The sequence below is a fragment of the Ammospiza caudacuta genome, chromosome 19 (genome assembly GCF_027887145.1).
Source record: "Ammospiza caudacuta isolate bAmmCau1 chromosome 19, bAmmCau1.pri, whole genome shotgun sequence".
Classification (NCBI taxonomy): Eukaryota; Metazoa; Chordata; class Aves; order Passeriformes; family Passerellidae; genus Ammospiza; species Ammospiza caudacuta.
The window spans coordinates 12,713,913-12,736,088 of NC_080611.1; the positions used below are offsets into that span (position 1 = coordinate 12,713,913).

Sequence of the window (22,176 nt, forward strand, 5' to 3'; positions counted from 1 at the left end):
GGCAGCTCCAGGGCAGGGCTGTGCCAAGGGCGCCCGTCGCCCCTGCGGGAGCTGCCTCCTGGATGTGACACTAATTGGGCTCCGGCAGACTGGCACAGCAGAGCAGTGAAAGCTCGTCACCTTAACGAGGCCTAATGATGCTGGCTGGCATCTCCACTCTGGGCTTATGCCCAGCTGCAGCAGAGGCCATGGGCAGGTGAAGGCTCGTGGAGCTGGGTCTGCCCTGCCAGGCTGTGCTTCCTCATCCCCCATGTCCTGCAGCACCCCAGGCTCTGGGGCTGACGGCTGCTGCTCTGTGCCATGCAAAGGGCCAGCGTGGAGCAGGAGAGCGATGGAGCCCCATGGCCCCGGCAGCACGGAGCCCTGCTCAGCCCTGCGCTCCCGTGTGCGCGTTCCCTGTCCCCCATCCCCTGTGGCAGCCGAACTGCAGCGGCCACACTGGCAGGCAGGACAGCGTGTGCCAGGCTCGGCCGCGAGCGCAGCGCCCACAGCTGCAGTGCGAGGGCACCGCTTATCTGCTGCGCATCGGGGAACGCGGGGCTGGCACAGCCGGTGGCCGTGGCCGTGCCGCCTGCCCCTGCTCCCGCCCTGCTGCCTGCAGCGGCTCCCCGGGCACCTCTGCCCGCTCCAGCTACGGCTCCGGCTGCCCGTCCTCCCGCAAAGCCCCCTCCCGGCCTGGAAGGTGCCGGGGCCATCTCCGGGGGCAGCGGTGGCTCCGATCCTCGTGGCAAAGGCCAGACCCCCGCGGGTCCCCGCACTCCTGTGCCCACACCCGGGGAAATTGCTGCCGGCGGCGGCCGCCGGAGCGGAGCCCGCGGGAGGCGGCTCCGGGGATGCGGGGCTGCGCTGAGCGCCCACCGGGCTTCGTGCGGGCTCAACCGGCACGGCCCCGGGTAAATGCGTTCGTGCCGGGAGGTCGGCACAGGGCACCCCCAGGCCGGGGCTCCCCGGGTCCCCCTGCCGCCCTGGCCAGCCGGTCCCGGTGCGTTCCTGGGCTGTGTTTACCTGCAGCGGGACGGCGGCGGCCGACACTGACCCGTCACCGCCGGCGGCGGCCGGAGCGCGGGTGTTGAGGCGGCCGGCGGCGAGACCCGCCCGGCTCCCGAAGGCTTCGAGCAGCCCCCGGAGCGGGCGGCGCGCTGGGACCGGGGAAACCTTCCGATGAACGGGTCCCCGGCCCGCTCCCCCGGGGCTGGCGGGTCTATCTGCCCCCGCCGCTTCGCCCGTCCCCGCCGAGCCGAGCAGGTGCCCGGGAGCGGGGCGGGGACAAGCGGCGGCGCTCCCGGCAGCGGCCGCCGGTGATGCGGGGGCAGCGCCCGGCGCTCGGGCGGGGCTGGGCACCGGCTGTGCCCCCCTGGTGCCGGCGGGAGGAGCGGGGCGGCGGGACGCGGCTCCGTGCCCGCGGTCCCTCCCCCGAGCCGGTCCCTCCCCCTGGGTCGCCACAGCCGCTGCCGTCGCGGCTCCGCTAAAGTTTCGCCGAGCGCGCCGGACCCGCTCCCCGCCGGTCCCGAGATGCGTTCGGGAGCCGCCGCGAGCCCAGCCCCGACAGGTACCGGCAGGGCAGGGAGGGAGGAGGGCAGGGAGCGCCCGCAGCCGCGGGCTCGGGGCTCGGGATGTCGCCGGTCCCGTCGCGGGGATGTGGATTCGAGCGAGGACTGCGCAACCCCGGGGCCGCGAATGGAGCCCCGGGACCCCGGAGCCGCAGCTCCCCGAGCCGCCCCGGTGCTGGGCGCCGGCCCCGGGGAAAAGGAGCCCCTGGGTGCTCTGGGCCTGGGGCTCCCGCAGGGCTGCGCCCGCTGCCCGCTGGCATTCCTGGGCAGGGGCGCTGCCGTCGGACTCACGGCACCCCTGGGCTCTGCCCCGGGCAGCGATTCCGGCTGGACTCCGCCGCTTTGGGAGCGATTCCCGGAGCAGCCTCGGTCGGGGCGGGCCGTGCGTGGTGTCCCTGCCGCGGGCACAGCGGTGCCCACGCGTGTCCTGCAGAGGGGCCGAGGCAGGGGACACTTTGCCAGGTCCCAGCTCTCCCCAAGCTCTCTGGGTATTACGGGGGCCTGGTGCGAGTGCCCTTTGTGACTCTGTCCCGAGCTCTGCTGTGTCAACACGGCGTTGGTAAATGGCTTTGTTTAACCAGGACATGTCGGGTATGTGACCTTGCCGTCCTCCTGGTTGCAAGTGCATCTCCAAAACTGCTGCGGGTCCCCTCTGCCCGGCCCTGCACTTCCCCCGGGTGGTGAGGGACGCAGGGACCGCGGGGCCAGCCTGCTCCCCGGCACAGAATGGCCTCAGGACGGAGCATCAGCTCTGCTGAGCCCCCTGCCCGTGCGGCGCCTGCCGCGGTGTCCTGACCCACACCAAATTCAGTGACTGCCCCTGTGATTTTGTCTGTGCATCAGCAGGAAAATTTAGGGCCTGCAGGACCCCTCGTCAGCGTGTTAGTGCTGCCCCAGCTGCCAGCTCCTGTGGCTTCCCACCAATCCTGCTCCTTTCCGCACACTGCGGTGCATTTCTTTCTTTTTTTTTTTTTTTTTTTTTTTTTTATGTTCTGTTGCCTAGAGAGGGAAAAAGAGAAAAGGCTGAACAGAGAATAGGCAAAATGTGGATTAAAAATAGTTAATGAAAAAATGTGACCGCAAACCCTGATCAGCAGCACAGGGCTAAAACCAGCCACTGAGCACAGCATCTCCATGCACCTCGCTGTGCCAGGCAGGGACTGGGGCAGGAGAAGCCGGACATGGGGGAGATGGGATGGCTGCTCTTCTCCATCCCCTGTGCTCCACCACTGCCTCCTGCTTTGTCCTGTGTCCCCATGTCCTTGTTGATCTGCCCCAGCTCTGGGGGCGGGTGCACACGCCTGTGGTGCCAGAGGATGGCTGGGCACGCATGGCCCCCGCAGCAGCCCTGCCTTGCTGGGGCTGCACATCTGCTGCTCGGGTGTGGAGATCCCAGTGCAGGGGAGTGTGTGCACCAGTCTGTCTGCACTGACCTTTTCCTAGGCTTTTCCCAGCCCTGTGCCTCCCCTGTGACATGCTAACCACACGTGTCACACTGCCTCCTGTGCCTTCCGTCTGTGTTTCACAGGTTTTCATGCAACGTGATGAACAAAAACACCCCTTTCCTCGAGCCAGGGATGAGGTGCTGTGTGGCTCAGCATCCCCATGCCAGAGCCAGCTGGGCAGCAAGGTGATTTGGCTGCTGCCAGGCTGTATCATGGTCCCTGTATCATGGTTTGGTACAAGGCAGCTGTGCAGGTGCCCCCTGACCATGGCTTGTGGTGACCAGGCTGAAGGGGAGGTGATGCAAAGAGCATCCTATGCTCCTGTAGATGAAAACACTGTCAGGGCTGGTTTGGGTTTTCTTGGTCCAGGGTTAGACAGAATCTGCCATCACCAGGGCCTGGTGATGTTGGCTCTCTCCGTGTACCACCCATTCCACAATCTCGTAGCTCTGTGCAAACAAGTCACAGCCTTGCAGCACAAGGACTGTTCTGGGCTGCTCAGCTGCTCCTTTGCTGCCAAAGTTCCTCGTACTTAGTTCTCAAGGAAAGAACGGAGAAGGAGAGTAGGAAACCTCCCTGAGCTTCCGGCAGGGACACAGGGCAGGGACGGTGCAGGACAGAACTCCTGGACCTCCCTGCCAGGGCCGTGTCCCCTGCCCTGCCCCGCTCACCCTGGGCCCGGGTGGGAAGTGGAGCAGCATCTGCAGGGCCAGGCTGGCACTGGCACCGCATCGGCTCTGGCCCAGCACCGTCCCCTCCCCTGCCAAGTGCCAAAGCCCCTGCCGAGCTGGCACGTAGCTCCGAGCTCCGAGCCAAGCCAGCCGTGGAAAGCACCGCATTAGCGCATGGGGGGCTAAGCCCTGTGTCCAGGGGCTGCACAGCCCCACAGCTCCAGAGCTCCACAGCCCCCACAGCTTCACAGCTGCCTCCGAGCCAGCGAGGCCGTGCTGGGTGTGGGGCTGTGCTGGGTGTGGGGCTGTGCTGGGTGTGGGGCTGTGGTGAGTGTGGGGCTGTGGTGAGTGCGGGGCTGTGCTGGGTGTGGGTCTGTGCTGGGTGTGGGGCTGTACTGGGTGTGGGTCTGTGCTGAGTGAGGGGCTGTGCTGGGTGTGGGTCTGTGCTGAGTGAGGGGCTGTGTTGGGTGTGGGGCTGTGTTGGGTGAGGGGCTGTGCTGGGTGTGGGGCTGTGCTGAGTGAGGGGCTGTGCCGAGTGCGGGGCTGTGTTGGGTGTGGGGCTGTGTTGGGTGAGGGGCTGTGCTGGGTGTGGGGCTGTGCTGAGTGAGGGGCTGTGCTGAGTGTGGGGCTGTGCTGGGTGTGGGGCTGTGCTGAGTGAGGGGCTGTGCTGAGTGAGGGGCTGTGCTGAGTGTGGGGCTGTGCTGGGTGTGGGGCTGTGCTGAGTGAGGGGCTGTGCTGAGTGTGGGGCTGTGCTGAGTGTGGGGCTGTGCTGAGTGAGGGGCTGTGCTGAGTGAGGGGCTGTGCCGAGTGCGGGGCTGTGTTGGGTGAGGGGCTGTGCTGGGTGTGGGGCTGTGCTGGGTGTGGGTCTGTGCTGGGTGTGGGGCTGTGCTGGGTGTGGGTCTGTGCTGAGTGAGGGGCTGTGCTGGGTGTGGGGCTGTGCTGAGTGAGGGGCTGTGCTGGGTGTGGGGCTGTGTTGGGTGTGGGGCTGTGTTGGGTGTGGGTCTGTGCTGAGTGAGGGGCTGTGCTGAGTGAGGGGATGTGCTGGGTGTGGGTCTGTGCTGAGTGAGGGGATGTGCTGGGTGTGGGGCTGTGCCGAGTGCGGGGCTGTGTTGGGTGTGGGGCTGTGCTGAGTGAGGGGCTGTGCTGAGTGAGGGGCTGTGCCGAGTGCGGGGCTGTGTTGGGTGAGGGGCTGTGTTGGGTGAGGGGCTGTGCTGAGTGAGGGGCTGTGCTGGGTGTGGGTCTGTGCTGGGTGTGGGGCTGTGCTCATACGAGGCCAAGCCCCCACCCCACCGAGTCCTGTGGCACCAGGCTCTGGGGGCTGCGCCAGCCTCGCTGCACTTGTGCGGGGCTGTGGCTGTGCCAAGGTGCTCCCAGGTCACGTTGCAGATGCCCATGAGTGTCCTGTGGGGACGTTACCCAGCCCTGATCCACATGACCATCCATAGAGATCCCAGATGTGGAGCTCATTCTCTCACACGTGCAATGGCAGCAGTGCCGGAGGGGCTGGGGTGGCAAAATCCTCAGGGGAAAGGGGCCATGGTGGGATGAGGAGTCTCTTCCTAGGCAGGGCTGGGCCCTCAGCCTTCAGTGGGGGTCCGTGCTGGCACAGAGCTGCTGCAGGGTAGCGTGGAGGCTGCACAGCCATCAGTGGGGAGCAAAATCCCAGCACAGGCCCTTTCCCACCCATGCCGCCCGCCTTGGTGCAATGCCATGGCAGCAGTGCACCCAGGGCCTCCGTTTGCCCTGCACCCTGCCTGGGCTGGCCCCTACCGACCTCCCTGGGGCCAGGGGCAGCTGCCATGAGCTGCAGGGGCGCCAGGGGCACAGGCCAAGGGCAGTGGGGGTCCTTGCTTTGCCCCTGTGGCTGCAGGGTTGGCACTGCTGGCTCAGAAAAGGCAAATGCAGCCACAGCCACACTGTGAGGGCAGATGGGGGTGCCTGTGTGTGACCCCTCTGCCCCAGCACAGGGGCTGCCAGCAGTGGTGTTGCACATGTCCCAGTGCTGTCTCGTCGTTCCTGCTCTCCTGGCACAAGGTCTCTCCTCCACAGCTGTGGCCCCAGGTGGAGCTGCACTGGGTGTTTGCGGCCTGGCTCCACGAAGGTCAGCAGCCACAGACCGTGACACAGGAGCAAACCCCAGTGTCCAGCACCAGCGTGGGGCAAAAGTGCCCTGGACACCTGCTGTCCTGCACTGCAGCCCCTCAGAGGCACCAATTCAAGGCCAGGCACCCTCCTGCTCATGCCCTGGTGTGGTGGGGCATCCCCAGAGCCTGGCCCCAGCTGGGGATGAGGTGCCAGGGCAGGGAATGTGGCCCTGGGAGCCGGCTGGGCACAGCAGAGGGAGGCGGCGAGGATGTGGGGCCAGGCCCCCTGTGCAGAGCTGCCTGTGGCACCCAGGCACGGCTGAGAGGCTGCAGCCCGTCCAGCTGGCAGAGGCACTGCCAGGGCACCCCTGGTGCTGCTGCTGGGCAGTGCCAGCCCCGGGGAGGGACCCAGGGTGCTGCCAGGGCTCCCGGCCACCCCAGACCTCGCTGTCCCAGCACACAGAGCCTCTGCTCCCTCTCTGCCACTGCCCACTGGCACCACTCCAGGGAGAGCTGGTCCACGGCTGCCTCTGCACCCCCGGGTCTGTGCTGGGAGCAGCCCCTGTGTGCAGGGACCCTGTTGCTGTGGCTGGTGGGGATCTGGCTGAGCAGCACTGCAGCAGCTGGGGCAAAGGGCCTGGGCAGGGACAGGGGGAAGACCATGATGGGGCTGGAGCGTGACTGGCCCCCGTGCCAGGACCCCTCACCCAGTGCAGTCTGCCCGGCTTGGCCACGCTGGGGCAGGGCTGGCAGCGGCTGCCAGATGGGGGGAGTCCAGGGCAGAGGCCTCCCTGCTGCTAAATCCCACTGCAGCCACTAAAAATAGCGGCACCTCTGCCCCAAAGCTGCTCCCCGGCCGCGCAGAGGGGCTGACAGCAAATCCCTGTGACCCAGGGACTGGGGGAGCATTCCCAGCCAGGGCAGGGACTGATGCCTGGCCAGGGACTGGCACTGGCATCTTCCCGAGGGCTGGGACAGAGTGGCAGTGGCACGGGACAGGGAGGGATGCTGGTGTGCTGGAGGGAGGCACAGGGATGGTGGGGAACAGGGACAGGGATGCTGGCATGGGGCTGTGGGAGGAAAGAGACAGGGATCCTGAGGTGGGATGGGAGAGGGACTAGGACAGGAATAGTGGTTGGGCAGCTGTGCTGCTGGGGTGGGGCTGGGGTGATGACAAAAACAGGAATTCTGCAGTGGTGAGGGGGCTAATGGGCACCCAAGAAAGGTCCCTGTTCACAGAGCCCACCCAGTGAGAGCTGTCCCCGGAGACAGATCCGTCTGTCCTGGGACTGGCTAAATAAGGCCATGGCAGGTCCTGCTCCCCGAGCTGCATCTGGAGCCCCAAGTGCTGATTAATGAGCTGCTCCAGCAGCCACTTGGACATGGCGAGTGGGTCTGCATGGACGGAGGAAACGCGACTTTCCCAGGGATAAAAATAGGCACAGGCAGAGCGGCGAGCCCTGGGAGCAGACTGATGGGGAGCTCGGCGCTGTGGCTGGTGCCAGGGGGAGCCCAGGGGCTGCGGCCATGCTGCCGTGCCCGTGCTGGCCCTGGCACCGCTGTCCGTGCCCCCGGCCCGGCTGCCCTCACCCCACACAGTGGGCTGTGCCGTGGGGATGCTGCCAAAATGGGCCCTTGTGGGAAGAGCCAAAATCCTGCTCAGGAGCCCCATAACCGGCTTAGGGCTGGCGGGAATTACGGCACCTCGTGAGCCACGGCCTGTGGAGCACCCGGAGCCCCAGCTCACTGCCCTGGGCTGGGGGAGATGGAGCCACAGCTGAGCTTGTCCCAGGCCCACAGCAGCCCCACGAGCCAGGATCCCTGCGGGTCAATGGCAGTGTCCCTGCCCTGCTGCCCCGTGCCCTCCCTGGCCGTCCCTGGGGTGCTGCTGCCAGACCATGGCTGGGGGTCGGTGGCCCAGGCAGGAGAGCCCGTGGAGGCAGGGAGAGCCCAGGTGCCAGCCTGAGGGGGTGCTCAGGGGTCCCCTCTGCCACGGGGGTCTGCATTCTCAGACTCAGCAGTGATGCCCAGCGGGGCCCCAGCAGCAGCGTGGGGTGGCACCAGCCCAGGTTTCCTCTGAGGGTCTGGGGGCAGCACTGCCACTGCACTCCAGCCACACAGGGGCTGAAACTGGCTTGGCAGGCAGAGAACCTGCATGGTCACCGTCCCAGTGCCTTCCTGGGGAGGATAATACAGGCACTTGGTGCAAAAATGAGTGAACAAATATCTGAATATGGACACCAAGCAGGGCCAGGTGGGGATGGGGACAGGCTCTGTGCCAGAGCAGCCGTCTCCAGCCCCACCTGCCCTAGCCCCATCTCCCCCAGCTGTGTCCCAGGAGTCCCCGTGACCAGGAGTCTTGCACAGGGCTGCCCACATGCCAGGGCTGGCACCACCAGGCTGGAGAAGCTGCTGAGGGCCAGTAGGAAGCTGTGTGCCCTGTGCTGTGTCCCATGCATGGGGTCCAGAGGAGGGATGTCCCAGCCACGTCTCCTCACCCTGCTGGTGCTGCTGCTCTGCTGCCAGGTAAGGATGAGCTGTCACACACGAGGGTGCTCTGCCCCACGCTCAGCCCAGTACCCACGCAGGACTGCCACCGAGCCACCCATCGCACTGCATGCCCTCACCATGGCACGTGGTACAGCCTCTGGTGCCCCTTTGTGCCTCCTCGTGGCGTGGCATGGCTCAGAATGGCATGGTGTGGCTCAGAATGGCATGGCACGGCACGGCATGTTCGGCAGCACCAGCTGGGGTCACTGCCTGGCACAGCACGGTGCCCCCTGCGAGCAGGACACGAGTGACGGGTGGTCCCTGGTGCCCGCAGGGTCCCTCTGCCCAGATCACGGATAACGTCGTGGAGAGGTGGAAGGAGTACAGCGAGGAGTGCCAGCGCAACATGAGCCGCCAGCCCGCGCCCACGGGTCAGTGCCCGCGGCCCCCAGGGTCCTGCTGGGATGGGGATGGGGCCCGGAGCCAGCACAGGGCCCGGCAGGATGGGGACAGGCAGAGGGGCAGGGGAGGGGGAGGCCAAAGCTCCTGTCCTCCTGCAGAGCTGGTCTGTAACCGCACCTTCGACAAGTTCTCCTGCTGGCCCGACACGATGCCCAACAGCACAGCCAGCGTGCCCTGCCCCTGGTTCCTGCCCTGGTACCAGAAAGGTAATGTGGGGAGGGGCGTGTGCACGTGCACCTGGGTGGTGTGTGCAGCTGTGCAGTGTGTGCAGGTGTGCTCTGTGTGTGTGCACCTGTGCAGTGTGTTCCCACGTGTGTGCAGCTGTGCTGGGACACCTGTGTGCTGTGTGCATGTGCTGCTGCAGGCAGTCACACCAGGGCCGGTGCACGCTGCCCACGGGTGCTGGCACTCCTCACCATCCCTCCCCTCGCAGTGAAGCACAGACACGTCTTCAAGACCTGTGGGCCGGACGGACAGTGGGTGACAGGCCCGCGGGGACAGTCCCTGCGCGATGCCACACAGTGTGAGCAGGATGACGAGGACCTGAAGGCGCAGGTGGGCAGACCTGGGCAGCAGGGGTGTGGGGGTCCCTGCCTGCCCCCCTGCCTGCCCTCCGTCTGCCCCTGCCCTCACTCGCTCCCTCCTCTTCCAGGAAAAGTTTGCCAGGACCTATGGCAGCTTCAAGGTGATGTACACTGTGGGCTACTCTGTGTCCCTGTGTGCGCTGCTGCTCGCCCTGGCCCTGCTGCTGGGCTTCAGGTGGGACTTTGGGCATGGCTGTCCCCAGGCTGGGCAGGGGGAGGCCGGGGCCCACGCACGGGCATTGACAATGGCCCCCAAATCCACAGCAAGCTGCACTGCATGAGGAACTACATCCACATGAACCTGTTCGCCTCCTTCATCCTGAAGGGCGTCTCCGTGCTGGTCATCGACGCCCTGCTCAAAACCCACTACAGCGACAAGATCGACGGCTACAACGTGCAAGTGTGGCTGAGCGACGAGGTCAGCGCAGGGACAGGGCTGGGGACAGGGACAGGGACAGGGACAGGGACAGGGACAGGCAGTGCTGTGGAGCTGGGGGCTCTGGTGGGGCTGGGGGCACGGGCACACACACACAGGCAGTGCTGCAGCCCTGACCCCTGCCCACAGGCAGCTGCAGGCTGCAGGGCAGCCACGGTCTTCATGCAGTACGGCATTGTGGCCAACTACTGCTGGCTGCTGGTGGAAGGCATCTACCTGCACAACCTGCTGGTGGTGGCCGTCTTCTCCGAGAGGAGCTACTTCACCCTCTACCTGTGCATCGGCTGGGGTGAGTGTGGGCGGGCTGGGCCCCTGACCCCGTGCCCTGCTGTGCCTCACCCGTGCTCTGCTCACCTCCCCTCAGGGGCACCCATGCTGTTCCTCATTCCCTGGGTCATTGTGAAGTTCCTCTACGAAAACATCCAGTGAGTACCAGCTCCAGCTGCTGGCTGGCGGGGGGCACAGGGCACAGGGAGGTGTGTGGGGGACTCTAGGGACGTTGTGCTGGTTCTGGAGTCACTCCACACCGTTGCCCATGGCAAGGAGCAGGGTTCTGGGCCTTAGTGCTTGCTTCACTCAGGCTGCCAATCCATGCCAGTCTCCAGCAGCTGCCTGGTCAAGGGGCTTCCTGGCAGTCCCCATCTGTCCATTCTGCAGGTGCTGGTCCACGAACAACAACATGGGCTTCTGGTGGATCCTTCGCTTCCCCGTGTTCCTGGCCATCCTGGTGAGCCCCCTGCAGCCCCTGCTCCACGTCTGTGTCACAGGCCCCAGCATGGCTGTGGAGGGGGTGCCCAGGGCAGGGGAGCAGAGGTGTCCTGTCTGCCCCTCCTCTGGCTCTGCCTGTGCCCCTGAGGGCTCGCTCCATTCCTTTGCAGATCAACTTCTTCATCTTCATCCGCATCATTCAGATCCTCGTTTCCAAGCTCCGTGCGCACCAGATGCGCTACACTGACTACAAGTTCAGGTGGGTGTTGGACGTGGCTGTACACTGTGGGGGCACACTGTGGGGTTACACTGTGGGGGCACACTGTGGGGTACACTGTGGGGTTACACTGTGGGGTTACACTGTGGGGTACACTGTGGGGTACACTGTGGGGTTACACTGTGGGGTTACACTGTGGGGTTACACTGTGGGGGCACACTGTGGGGTACACTGTGGGGGCACACTGTGGGGTACACTGTGGGGTACACTGTGGGGTACACTGTGGGGTACACTGTGGGGGCACACTGTGGGGTTACACTGTGGGGGCACACTGTGGGGTACACTGTGGGGTTACACTGTGGGGTACACTGTGGGGGCACACTGTGGGGTTACACTGTGGGGTTACACTGTGGGGTACACTGTGGGGGCACACTGTGGGGTTACACTGTGGGGTTACACTGTGGGGTTACACTGTGGGGGCACACTGTGGGGGCACACTGTGGGGTACACTGTGGGGTTACACTGTGGGGGCACACTGTGGGGTTACACTGTGGGGTTACACTGTGGGGGCACACTGTGGGGTACACTGTGGGGGCACACTGTGGGGTTACACTGTGGGGTTACACTGTGGGGTACACTGTGGGGGCACACTGTGGGGTTACACTGTGGGGTTACACTGTGGGGTACACTGTGGGGTTACACTGTGGGGTTACACTGTGGGGGCACACTGTGGGGTTACACTGTGGGGTTACACTGTGGGGTTACACTGTGGGGTACACTGTGGGGTACACTGTGGGGGCACACTGTGGGGTTACACTGTGGGGTTACACTGTGGGGTACACTGTGGGGTTACACTGTGGGGTTACACTGTGGGGTACACTGTGGGGTTACACTGTGGGGTACACTGTGGGGGCACACTGTGGGGGCACACTGTGGGGTTACACTTGGGGTACACTGTGGGGTTACACTGTGGGGGCACACTGTGGGGTACACTGTGGGGTTACACTGTGGGGTTACACTGTGGGGTACACTGTGGGGTTACACTGTGGGGTTACACTGTGGGGTACACTGTGGGGGCACACTGTGGGGTTACACTGTGGGGTACACTGTGGGGTTACACTGTGGGGTTACACTGTGGGGTACACTGTGGGGGCACACTGTGGGGTTACACTGTGGGGGCACACTGTGGGGTACACTGTGGGGTTACACTGTGGGGTTACACTGTGGTGTGGATCCCGTGTTCCCACGGCACACAGGGCTGCGTGCCCACCCGTGACCCTCGTCCCACAGGCTGGCCAGGTCCACGCTGACACTGATCCCGCTGCTGGGCATCCACGAGGTGGTCTTTGCTTTCATCACGGACGAGCACGCCCAGGGCACACTGCGCTACGTCAAGCTCTTCTTCGATCTCTTCCTGAGCTCCTTCCAGGTGAGCCCAGCCCTCCTTGGGGACACGCAGTCTCAGGAGGGACTGGACTGAGGTCTGGTTATGCTCTTCACGCCTCTCCTCCACCTTCCCAGGGTTTGCTGGTGGCCATTCTCTACTGCTTTGTCAACAAGGAGGTGAGCAGGACAGTGGGGCACGGGCAGGGGGGCATGAGCAATGGAGGGCATGGGCAGCGGGGGCACGGGCAGGGGGGCACAGGCAAAAGGGGGCATGGGCAGCGGGGCACAGACAGCAGGGTCACAGACAGAGAGGGCACAGGCTCACACTGACAGCTGCTCCCGCAGGTGCAGGCAGAGCTGCTGAAGCGCTGGCAGCGCTGGAAGCTGGGGAAGGACCTGGCTGAGGAGTACAAGCACACCTACAGCCACGCGCCCAGCGCCCGCAACGGTGCGGGCACCACCTGCGAGAAGCACCAGCTGGTGAGCGGCTGCACCAACGGGCTGGGGCGCAGCCTGGGCCCCCCGGGCGGCTCCCAGCGCCTGGAGAGGAGCGCCGCAGAGCACCTCGCCCTCGGGGGCCACCACCACTGCTACGAGTTCCCGGAGACCACGGCCGAGAGCCACTTCTGAGCCCGCAGCCAGCTGCGAGGGCTGCGCTGAGCTGTGCCCGGCCCCGTCCGCCCCTGGTGCCTGGGCACACGGACACAGTGAGGCAGGCAAGGGGGACCTGGACCTCTGGAAGGGAGAACTGTGGGGCCAGGGGGATCTGTAGGGGGGAAGTTTGTCCTGTGGTGCTTCCTCGTGCACCTTCGAGTCCCTGTGCACAGTGCTGTAATTTATCTGTCATATCTGTAAATAGGTGTGGGCCCGTGCCGGGCTGCAGGGCCAGCTCTGTGTGCGCCTTGCTGTGGGGACTGGGGACTCTGGGGACATTGGATGTGTGTGGGCCATGCTCCTAAGCACCCCATGGATGCTCCACAGCCATGGATGGGGAGCTGAGTGACCCGGCAGGGATGGGATGCTCCGGAAGACAGCCCCACTGCCAGGCCCCAGCCCAGCCCCACCTTCTGCCCCAGCCCAGCCCCACTGCCTGCCCCACTGCCTGCCCCAGCCCCGCACAGGTGAGGCGGCAGACGTGCAGCCGCTGCAGCGCTGCCGGCCGGGGGCAGCTCCAGCTCCCCAGCACGCGCTTTCCTTTGGCCGCTAATCGGCTCTGTCCTCTCGCTGCCAGGAGCCCTTAATTAAATCATTTGGCTCTGCCCGCGACACCCCCGCTCTCCCGGTCGCTGCCCGGGCCGTGGCCGGGCACCAGCCGGCGGCAGCGCTGGCTCGGTGAGCGCCGCGGGGTGCGGGGCTGCCGGACCCCGGTGCCGGCCCTGGGCTGCGGGCGGCGGGCTCACGCCGTGCCCTAAGAGGCTTGTGCTGCGCACATGAGCGCTAAGCCCGGATGCCGCAGCTTTGGGCGCCACAATCGCCTGGTGTGTGGGGATTAGGCCGGTGCTGCTCCCCGGCTGGGCTCGCCCTGCCCGAGGGTGGCGGCGGGACGGACAGCCGCCCTGCCGTGACCCCGCGGACCGTGGGCACTGCCCGGCACCGTCACTCAGCGTTCCCGAGCGGGTGACGGCCCCGGCTGCCCGAGGCCCGCACCCAGCCCGGCGCAGGGGCTGAGAGCTGGGAGTCCCACCGGGGAACACCGGGCAGGCTCTGCCCTCGGTAAATCGCACCCAGCCACATCACCGCCCGCCCGGCCGCGGCCCCGACACCCGCGGGTCCCCCGGAACCCACGGCTCCCCGACACCCACGGCTGCCCTGGCACCCTCGGGAGCCGCGCTGCCTGCAGGCTCCCGGCCACAGCGAGGCACCGACGGGGCTGGCGTGGCACGGCCAAAGAAGCCATGGCCCGGGCCACGCAGGGCTTGGCTCCGGCAGCAGAGCCCAGCCCAGCGCACAGTAATTTTCCTCTGTTTACTCGACAACTCGCTGTCTGCCCTGGCCGAGCAGGAGCCGGCGCCCGAGAGGCAGAGCAGCGCTGGCAGCGGGGATGGGAGCAGCAGAGCCTGGCACAGAGGCTCTGGGCGGCGGGGCTCGGGGCCGTGGGGCAGGGGCAGCAGCGCCGTGGAACGGGCGAGGGAAGGGGCGCACAGCGCTGGGGTCTGCCCAGGCCCCAAGTGCAGGGATGGGACAGGAACAGGCGGAGGGACAGGGATTGCCCCGCTCACAGCCATGTGCCCGAGCGGCCCCGGCAGCCCCCGCGGAGCCAGCGGCCCTACAGCCGCTGCCGTCACTGCGGCCTTCCTGACGCGGTAACGAGCCTAATTGAGGCAAATTGCTGGAGCACCAAGCGGTTTCTGGGAAGGTAAATACGGGCATGGCACGGAGCTGTGCCCTGCGCCTGTTGCTCCAGCGTTGCTGTGGCAACACCCACTGCGGACCCCCGACCCTGCTGGGGCCAGGCTGGCCCCCAGACCGTGCCCAGCAAGGGTGGCCCTGTGTGTGCCACACAATGATGGGACCCTCCAGGGACCTCAAGCCAGCCCCAGCCCATGGGTGAGCTGGGGAAATGTCCTGCGTCCCCTGGCGCTGAGCCCTGCGCAGGTGTGTGCACACATACAGCACACATGTACGCCACACACACACACACACACATACGTACACACACACACACACACTCACGTGTACACACACACAGGCAGGCGCTGCCCTCAGCCGCCCTACGGGAGCTGCTCGTTCCTGGTATCCAGAGGGATGAAGGTGCTGACAGCAGCGTGGCCAGACTTGCAGGATGGTTTGGGTGGGAAGGGACCTTTAAACGTCCTCTGGCCCAGCCCCTGCAGTGAGCAGGGACACCTGCAGCACCAGGCTGCTCAGAGCCCCGTCCAGCCTGGCACTGTCTCCAGGGATGGAGCACCCAAGCACCCCCTGCCTTTTCAGGCAGCCCGTGCTGGAACCACTCTGCCCTAAGCAGAGACTCTGCAGAACCACAGCGCAGCCATGGAGCCAGCCCCTGGCTGTGAGCTCGTCCCAGGGCATGGAATGGGGCTGAGGCAGTTCCTCACCCCCAGACTGGTGGCCGGGGCTGTGTCCCCCAGGCAGTGCCCTCCTGGCACAGCCAGGCACGGCGGGCAGTGCCCCCAGCCCAGCCCAGCCCAGCACGCACCCCTAGGCGCGGCGCCTCGTAGGAAAATTCCCACTTTATCAAGGGAATTGAGCACCACAAATTGGTCTCCTAAGTCGATTCTGCCTGCTGCCAGGCCTCTTCCCCACCACCTAATTTGATGACAAACACGTTCCTCTCCTCCTCCTACCCTTTAATCTAATGAAGAGCACTGTGTCCAAGGCACAGGGAAATAAACTCTGATGAGGTCGATTTTTACAGGTAAACAGCCTGATTTCTCTGGCCTGTGGCCTCACTCCTCACACCCCTAACACCCACCACCTCCCCCTACCGCCTCATCATCCTTGCCCTGCAATTTGGCATCAGTCTTTATAAAAATCACCTGCTTATAGGATGTTTTTTGTACATTTCATTAGAGCTTGAGCAGCTGCTTTGCCTCTGGCTTTACTGTGCCCAAGCAAAGGAAAACAAGGCAGAAGTGGGGGTGCTGCAGCAGGGCCCTCATGCCCAGGGCGTGTGGGGGTCCTGCAGAGCTGGGATGGCCCCAGACGGGGGGCAGTGCTGGGCTCCATGGCAGCTGAACAGGCCTGCCTGGACACAGGACACAGCCCTGGGCATGCTAAGGGCTTTGAGCAGGGCATCTCACTGGCCTGCCCGGCTCCCTGAACACACCACAGGGCCCATCCCAACACAAGAGTGAAAGGAGAGGGGCTCTGACAGTGACGCCGTCACTCCTGTCCCCCACTGCCCGCAGCTGCACGGATGCAGGGCCTGGGGTGGCTCAGGAGGCAATAGGGGCTGAGTTTCCATCTTGCTGTGCCAGGACCAAGCAGCAGGAATGTTTTGGTGATGGGAGGTAAACAGGGTCATGGCAAGTGTCAAGATGCACTCAAGCAGAAATTCTAGCAATGCTAAGTATAGCCTAAATGCCATTAAAGCAGGAGAGGGAAGAGGATATGAGGGTATTAATAGTCTCAACATTTAAATCCTGGGTGCAGCCACAGCTCCCGGGATGCTGGCCGCCCGAGCCCAAGGGCACTGTGCCACCGACACGCTGCACCTGCCTGCAGGGAAACCAAGAGCCCAGCAAGGGCAAAACCAAACGCAGCTCTCTGCCCCTCGTCCACGCCCCAGAGCTGGGCCAGGCTGCAGCACCACACCAAGGCCGCCCCAAAAGGACACCAGCGTTTATTTACAACACTCCTCAAGTGACATACCACAGAAAGGAAAGGGTACAGTACAACTCAAGGACTCAACAAAGGAAAGGTATTGGCAGCCCCAAGTCCCTGCAGCCCTCCCCACAGCCACTGGCACTGCACGGGCCTGGCAGCCCCATCCCCGCCAGCCCGGAGCAAGGGCGGGCAGGGGGCTGCCAGCCCTCCCTCGGGGCAGCCCCACGGCTCGGCTGGGCACAGCTGGCACGCCAACTCTCAGGCAGGGACGCAGGAACCATCCACGCAGTGCCACGAGCGAGGGGCTAAAGGAAGCACCCCTGGTGTGGTTCCACCACTGTGGCCACCCAGGGCAGGCTGAGGGGCCGGGTCTCTTCCAAGGGCTGCGTATCTGGAAAATGGTGTTAGTATAAAACTGCAGCGTTGCCAGGGCAAGGAGCTCCCGAGCCTTGCTCTGTGCAGCCCCACGGCTGCCCCCATGGCCACCGTCTCCTGTGGGGCTGCAGGTGGCCCAGGTCCCTCTGAGCACCTCTCAGAAGCCTGGGGCTGGTGCTGACACTCCACCTCTCCATCTGCAGGGAGAGGAACACCTTCCCCTGCAGCACCACAGGGACCAGGCCTGATCTAAGCAGGTAGAAAATGTGGCCTCAGATGTGGCCCACGTGCTCTAGCAGCAAGCAGCCCAGGCAGCAGCTTGCTGCCACAGAGGAACTGGGAGGAGCCTGGCTATGGCCTCCCAGCCCTCAGCTGCACAGCGGGGCTGCACAGGGGCTGTCCCTGTGTCGGGAGGCACAGGAACAGACTCGACTGTGCCACCTGCCCTCGGCCAGCCCCAGCAGAGGTGGAGCTGAGGCGCACAGGGGAAAGCGAGACCCCGTGCTGTCCGATCCAACAGCGCATCTGCCTCGGCCTGCCCAGCCAGGCACAGAGGGCAGCGACAGGAGGGGAACAGGGGATCGGGTTGCTCAGCATGAAGTGGGGAAGGGCGATTTGAGGCCAAAGCTATGAGCGGGGGACTGGAATCCTTTGCAACAGGCTCTGGGCAGTCTCGGTGAGGCCCTGAGCATCCTCGACCTCAGGCAGCTTCAGAGCCAGCCCCAGAGCTGACTGGCTCTCCCACGGCCTTTTAGAAGGACAGACCAGAGGAGGAAATCAACACAAAATCTCAAATTAAATCTGCTTGAGGACCTCAGAGAGCAGCCGACCCGCAGGGAGGATCCACTTTAGGACTTCTTTGCATCCTGTGTGTTCCTCCTCTTCAGATCACCCAGGTCGACGGGTTTAAACGCTGCAAGGGAGACAGGAGAGACTCTGGGGGCAGAGGCAGGGCAGCCCCCGCCCGGCGCACCCAATCCGGGCCGGCCCGGCCGGCGCGGTGCCCCCGTCCCCCGCACCTTTCAGGCTGGGGTTCGGCATCTTCTCCACGTATTCCTCGACCAGGCCGCGCTCGGAGCCCATCTGGCTGCGCAGGTCGCGCTCCACGCACTGCCAGGCTGCGGGGACAGGGCCAGGGCCAGGGCCGCTCGCCTCGGCCGCCCCGAGCCGCCCGCGCCCCCACCCCGCGGCCGCCGCCCCGCTCACCCTCGTAGATGAAGCGCACGTTCTCCTCGTGGGCCGGCGTGAAGATCTCGCTGCCGGCGCCGGGGGAGCGCGGGCCGCCGCTCCGCTTTCCGTTGTACACCACCCGGGAGACGGGGGAGCTGCAAGCGGAGCGCGGGGGGAACTGAGCCGGGCCCGGGGCCGCGCTGGGCCCGGGGCCGGGCGGGGCTCACCTGGCCATGTCGGCAGCGGCGCTCGGCGGGGCTCGGCGGGGCCGGAAGGGGCTCGGCGGGGCTGCGGGAGGAAGGGAGGGCTCGGCCGGGCCTGGCCGCGCGGCGCCCCCCGCCCGTCGCCGGGCAACGCGCGCCCCTCACCTGGGCCCTCCCGCCTGCGCCAGCCGCACAGACGGAAGCGCCGCACCGCGCAGGCGCGGCCCCGCCCCCTACCGGCGGCGGACACACCCCCGCGCCGGCCCTGCGCACGGTGCTGGCCACGCCCCCGCCCGCCACAGCCCCGCCCCGGCGGAACCGGAGATGGCACCGGAGGCGGCACCGGAGGCGGTACCGGAGATGGCGCCAGAGAGGGTACCGCATATGGTACCGGAGGCAGTACCGGAGATGGTACCGGAGGTGGTAACCGAGATGCTTTATTGGAAAAGTACAAAGTGGTTCGCGATTCGCAGTACCGGGTGCTGCTGCCCGTTGGCCGCCCGGGCCCAGCCCGGGCGCAGCCCCGGTTCCCAGGCAGGCGCAGCCCCGGTTCCTGGTCCGGAATAGCCCCGGTTCCCGGTCCGGCGCAGCCCCGGTTCCCGGTCCGGAATAGCCCCGATTCCCGGTCCGGAATAGCCTCGGTTCCCGGTCCGGAATAGCCTCGGTTCCCGGGCAGACGCGGCCCCCGGGCCGGCCCGCGGCGCTCGGTGTTCCGGTCCCGGCTCAGCGCAGCGCGGCGCCTCCCAGCAGCTGCACCAGGTCCTCGTACTCGGGGTCGATGAGGTCCGAGGGTTTCTCCCCGTCGTCCGTGGTGGCCTCCAGGCTGGCCCCAAGGGACAGCAGGTACCTGCAGGGCGCGGAGCTGAGCAACCGGCCCGGCCCGGGCAGCCCGAGGAGCCGCCGGTGCCTGCGCTCCATGCCCCGGGGCCGTACCTGGCGATGTCGGCGTAGCCGTCGCTGCAGGCCATGTGCAGGGGCGTCCAGCCGTTCTCGTCGCGCTGGTGGATGTCAGCGCCGTACTTGACCAGGAGCTTGACGCAGTCCAGGTTCCCCGTCAGCACGGCTTCGTGCAGCGCTGCCATGCCTGCGGGGACAGCGGGTCAGCCCTGCCCGGGAGGGATCGCTCTGCACGCTGCACTCGCAGCTCGGGAAAGGGGGGCAGGCACTCTCCTGCTCAGGGAGAGGACGGTGGGGAAAGTGAGAAAGCCAGAGGAGCTGCTGTGGGTTCCTGCTGCCCTTCTGCAGCATGAATGCCCTGTCTGGGAGGGTCTCCATGGCCCTGTGAGAGCAGAAGCCAAGCGCAAGAAAAGGACAGATCTGGGCTCCACACCAGCCTGTACAGATCAGGCATTCCATGAACAATTTCTGGTGAGGCTGTGCACACAGAGCTTTCCCTGAGCCCCCAGAGTCAGACATACAAGAGGGAGCAGTGCCTGTGACAAACGGGCAGAGCCAGGAACAAATGCAGATCCCCCAGTCAGGGGAAAAGGCAGGAGCCCCAGGGTGCTGCCCAGAGCCCGCAGCCTGTGCTTGCTGCCGTCCTTTGGGGTCCCACCAAGCTGTGGGGGCTCGATGGTGTCTTACAGGGACCGGGGCCAGGCTCCCCCTTTCCGCTGACTCTGCTGGTAAGGGGAGATACTGGGGCCACCCTGGGGCTCTGCTCCTTGCTGAGGGGCCCAGCTTGCTCAGTCCTGCTGAGGGTGGCCCACAGCGCAGCCCCGGTGTCCCTCACGGCCCCACCAGGCTGTGCCGCTGCTCTGCCCAGCTCTGCCGCCCAGCAGCACTCACCAGAAGGGTAGATGGTGTCCAGCGTCACCTTCCTGGCCCGTATGAACCTGCCCACCTGCTCCAGGTCCCCCTGCTTGATGTGGTCCTGGAAGACGACGTCGTTGGGGAAGCGCACGGTGCGTGAGGCCCGGAGCCGGGGCGCGTACCGGCCGTACCGCGGCAACGCCGGGCAATAGTCCCTCATGCTGGCGGCAGCAGCCCTCAGGCACAGCGGCATGGGGCTGCTCAGCACGCAGCCCTGCCCCTCGCTGCCCTGCTGCCTCCTCTGCGGCCCTCACGGCCCTCTCGGCTGCAGCTCTGTGCTGGCCCCGCTGTGTTCCCTGCTGCAGGGATGTGGCTGTCACCGTGCTCCTCTCCCGCTCTCCTGGGGCACTCGCAGGACGTGGCACCAGCACCCGCAGCTCACCTCCAGGCCCTTGGCCCAGGACTGATGCACCGCGTTATAAAGACTGCCCCGGGCTATTTTGGGGACATGCAGCTCATGCTATTTGCCATGATGCTTTGTAATCGAGCCACCCGGGCCTGCAGCCTCCCACTTTTGGGCAGAAGTTGGTGTCTCATCTTACCACCCACCTGTTGATGTGCCCCGTCCAAGGGGTCAGATCTACTCTTGCTTGGGTAGTCCTTCAGGGGAGCCTGGAAGGAATTTCCCAACATGGAGCCCTTGTGGGGAAAGGGGCACCGGCCGCCCTGTCCCAGCGCAGTGTGGGTGTGCCAGGGCTGTGGGCACCGTCACATCCAGAGCTGTCACCCTCCTGTAGCTGCAGGGGACAACTCAAAAGGAGCAGGAGCAGCTGTGCTGCCCAGCCCAACTGTGACAGCACACAGCCTGAGTGTCTGATGGCCCCTGTGCCCTTGCGAGGACAGAGGTGCTGCTGGTGATCCCAGGACAGGCACAGAACCAGAAGCCTGCCCTGCTGGTCCCTTGTCCTAGAGACAGGGAAACAGCTGCTGCTGAGGGCAGGCTACTGCAAGCAGCCTTCGAGGAACAGCAGAAGAACAGCACCACCACCAGACAGCCCCTGCCTCTGATACTCTCCAGCTACACTGTCGTGACCCAAAACAGAACCATCTGCCACAGAGGAGTCATTCAGGTCCATCAGGGTTTAAGCAACCACTGTTTTCTCCCACCCAGGTTTGGGCACATCAGACAATTAAGCATTTCATGCTTTGTCACGGTGATGGGGATTGTCCAGGTGGGTGTGTCAGAAAAAATCCCTGTGCTGCTTCAGGAGTCAGGGGTTTCACTCTGCCCACCTGCTGCAGACCCCTGCCCTGACCCCAGCAGCACAGGCAGGCACACACCCCAGAACTCCTGCACTTGTTTATCTGCTGGCAAAAGCATCGATCCCTTGGCTGAGCATCCGCTTGTGGATGAGCCTGAACACGGCACAGAACACTTGCAGCCTGCTCTCTTGGAACAGCAATTAGGCATGTACATCCAATGGCTGCTGAGCTCCTGCCCTGCCACAGGGACCCTTGGGCTAGGGGAGGTACCTCCTCTAAGCCGGGCACAGTGGGTGTCTGCCCAGAGAGAGGAGAGCTCTGCAGAGCTCAGGCTTGGTCAGAGTTCAACTGGCTGTGCAAAACAGACCCATTGGAGTCAAATTCTAGTCCCTCCTTTCAGTGGGACTTGATTAGTGAGAGTCCCTTCCTCCCCACTCCAAAAGACCAAGCAGCTGTCACCAACCAGCCCAGGCCCCCAGCACCGCTGTGTTTGTGGGTGCAGCAGTGGCCACTGCCCACCTTCAGCCATAGCCCTGGAGGGAGGCAGCTCCTCCTTATATCTGCAGGTACAGGTCTCACACACACCTGGCTGCTGCTCTGTCAGGGACAGCCCTTCCTCATCCCGTGCTGAGTGGGGGCCTGCTCAGCCCCAGCCCTGGCGCTGCTGTGCCCCAAGTCTGGGAACGCCACATCTGGGGCCCAGCAAAGGCTGGAGCTGGAGACAGACACAAGTGTTGTCCAACACCCTGTGCCACTGCTCCAGCACACATCCCATCCACTGAGGTGCCCCCAGTTGTCCTCTAGCCTCACCATGCCCTTCCTGTGACATTTATAGCATATTTTCTAACCAAAATACCTTCAGCAGCAAGCAGCAGGTTTGGAAATAGCAGCAGTGGCTCAGGGGGTCATGTGAGCCTGACTAGCAGAGCCCAGCAGCAATGTCCCCTCAGCCCAGCCAGCTGGCCCAGGGGCTGCACACTCCCAGAGCCAAGCCACGGCCGCTCACACCTGCACCAGCCCCTGGAATCTGGACAGGACACCGGCACTGGAATGTTCTTTTCCTTTACTAATTACTTGGAGAACGTGACACACA

At 65.2% G+C, this 22,176-nt stretch overlaps 3 protein-coding genes across 3 annotated transcripts; 1 reads left to right on the forward strand and 2 right to left on the reverse strand.

Moving 5' to 3' along the window:
* Positions 1–1,439: 1,439 nt before the first annotated feature.
* On the forward strand, positions 1,440–13,033 carry GCGR (glucagon receptor). The gene is made up of 14 exons (XM_058817320.1): positions 1,440–1,549; positions 8,078–8,276; positions 8,575–8,671; positions 8,801–8,908; positions 9,136–9,257; positions 9,355–9,461; positions 9,551–9,704; positions 9,852–10,011; positions 10,087–10,147; positions 10,380–10,449; positions 10,601–10,689; positions 11,938–12,076; positions 12,169–12,210; positions 12,379–13,033. Exons 2-14 carry the CDS (start codon positions 8,208–8,210, stop codon positions 12,661–12,663), a joined length of 1,503 nt encoding a protein of 500 aa, XP_058673303.1. The 5' UTR covers positions 1,440–1,549; positions 8,078–8,207; the 3' UTR covers positions 12,664–13,033.
* A 3,288-nt stretch (positions 13,034–16,321) lies between these two features.
* On the reverse strand, positions 16,322–18,258 carry MCRIP1 (MAPK regulated corepressor interacting protein 1). The gene is made up of 4 exons (XM_058817272.1): positions 18,093–18,258; positions 17,902–18,020; positions 17,715–17,813; positions 16,322–17,608 (listed from the first exon to the last, which is right to left on the reverse strand). The coding sequence occupies exons 1-4, from the start codon at positions 18,098–18,100 to the stop codon at positions 17,544–17,546; spliced, it is 291 nt and encodes a 96-aa protein (XP_058673255.1). The 5' UTR covers positions 18,101–18,258; the 3' UTR covers positions 16,322–17,543.
* A 235-nt stretch (positions 18,259–18,493) lies between these two features.
* On the reverse strand, positions 18,494–20,286 carry PPP1R27 (protein phosphatase 1 regulatory subunit 27). The gene is made up of 3 exons (XM_058817424.1): positions 19,857–20,286; positions 19,002–19,152; positions 18,494–18,915 (listed from the first exon to the last, which is right to left on the reverse strand). The coding sequence occupies exons 1-3, from the start codon at positions 20,071–20,073 to the stop codon at positions 18,792–18,794; spliced, it is 492 nt and encodes a 163-aa protein (XP_058673407.1). The 5' UTR covers positions 20,074–20,286; the 3' UTR covers positions 18,494–18,791.
* Positions 20,287–22,176: the final 1,890 nt, after the last annotated feature.

Coding starts and splice junctions, on each gene's coding strand:
- MCRIP1 (XM_058817272.1), bottom strand. Junction 17,814..17,901: donor CGTGCGCTTCATCTACGAGG/GTGAGCGGGGCG, acceptor CTGTCCCCGCAG/CCTGGCAGTGCGTGGAGCGC. Junction 17,609..17,714: donor GCCGAACCCCAGCCTGAAAG/GTGCGGGGGACG, acceptor TCTCCCTTGCAG/CGTTTAAACCCGTCGACCTG.
- PPP1R27 (XM_058817424.1), bottom strand. CDS start 20,073: ATGCCGCTGTGCCTGAGGGCTGCTGCCGCCAGCATGAGGGACTATTGC. Junction 19,153..19,856: donor GGACACCATCTACCCTTCTG/GTGAGTGCTGCT, acceptor CTGTCCCCGCAG/GCATGGCAGCGCTGCACGAA. Junction 18,916..19,001: donor GGCTACGCCGACATCGCCAG/GTACGGCCCCGG, acceptor CGCGCCCTGCAG/GTACCTGCTGTCCCTTGGGG.
- GCGR (XM_058817320.1), top strand. CDS start 8,208: ATGGGGTCCAGAGGAGGGATGTCCCAGCCACGTCTCCTCACCCTGCTG. Junction 9,705..9,851: donor AAGTGTGGCTGAGCGACGAG/GTCAGCGCAGGG, acceptor CCCTGCCCACAG/GCAGCTGCAGGCTGCAGGGC. Junction 10,450..10,600: donor CCGTGTTCCTGGCCATCCTG/GTGAGCCCCCTG, acceptor ATTCCTTTGCAG/ATCAACTTCTTCATCTTCAT.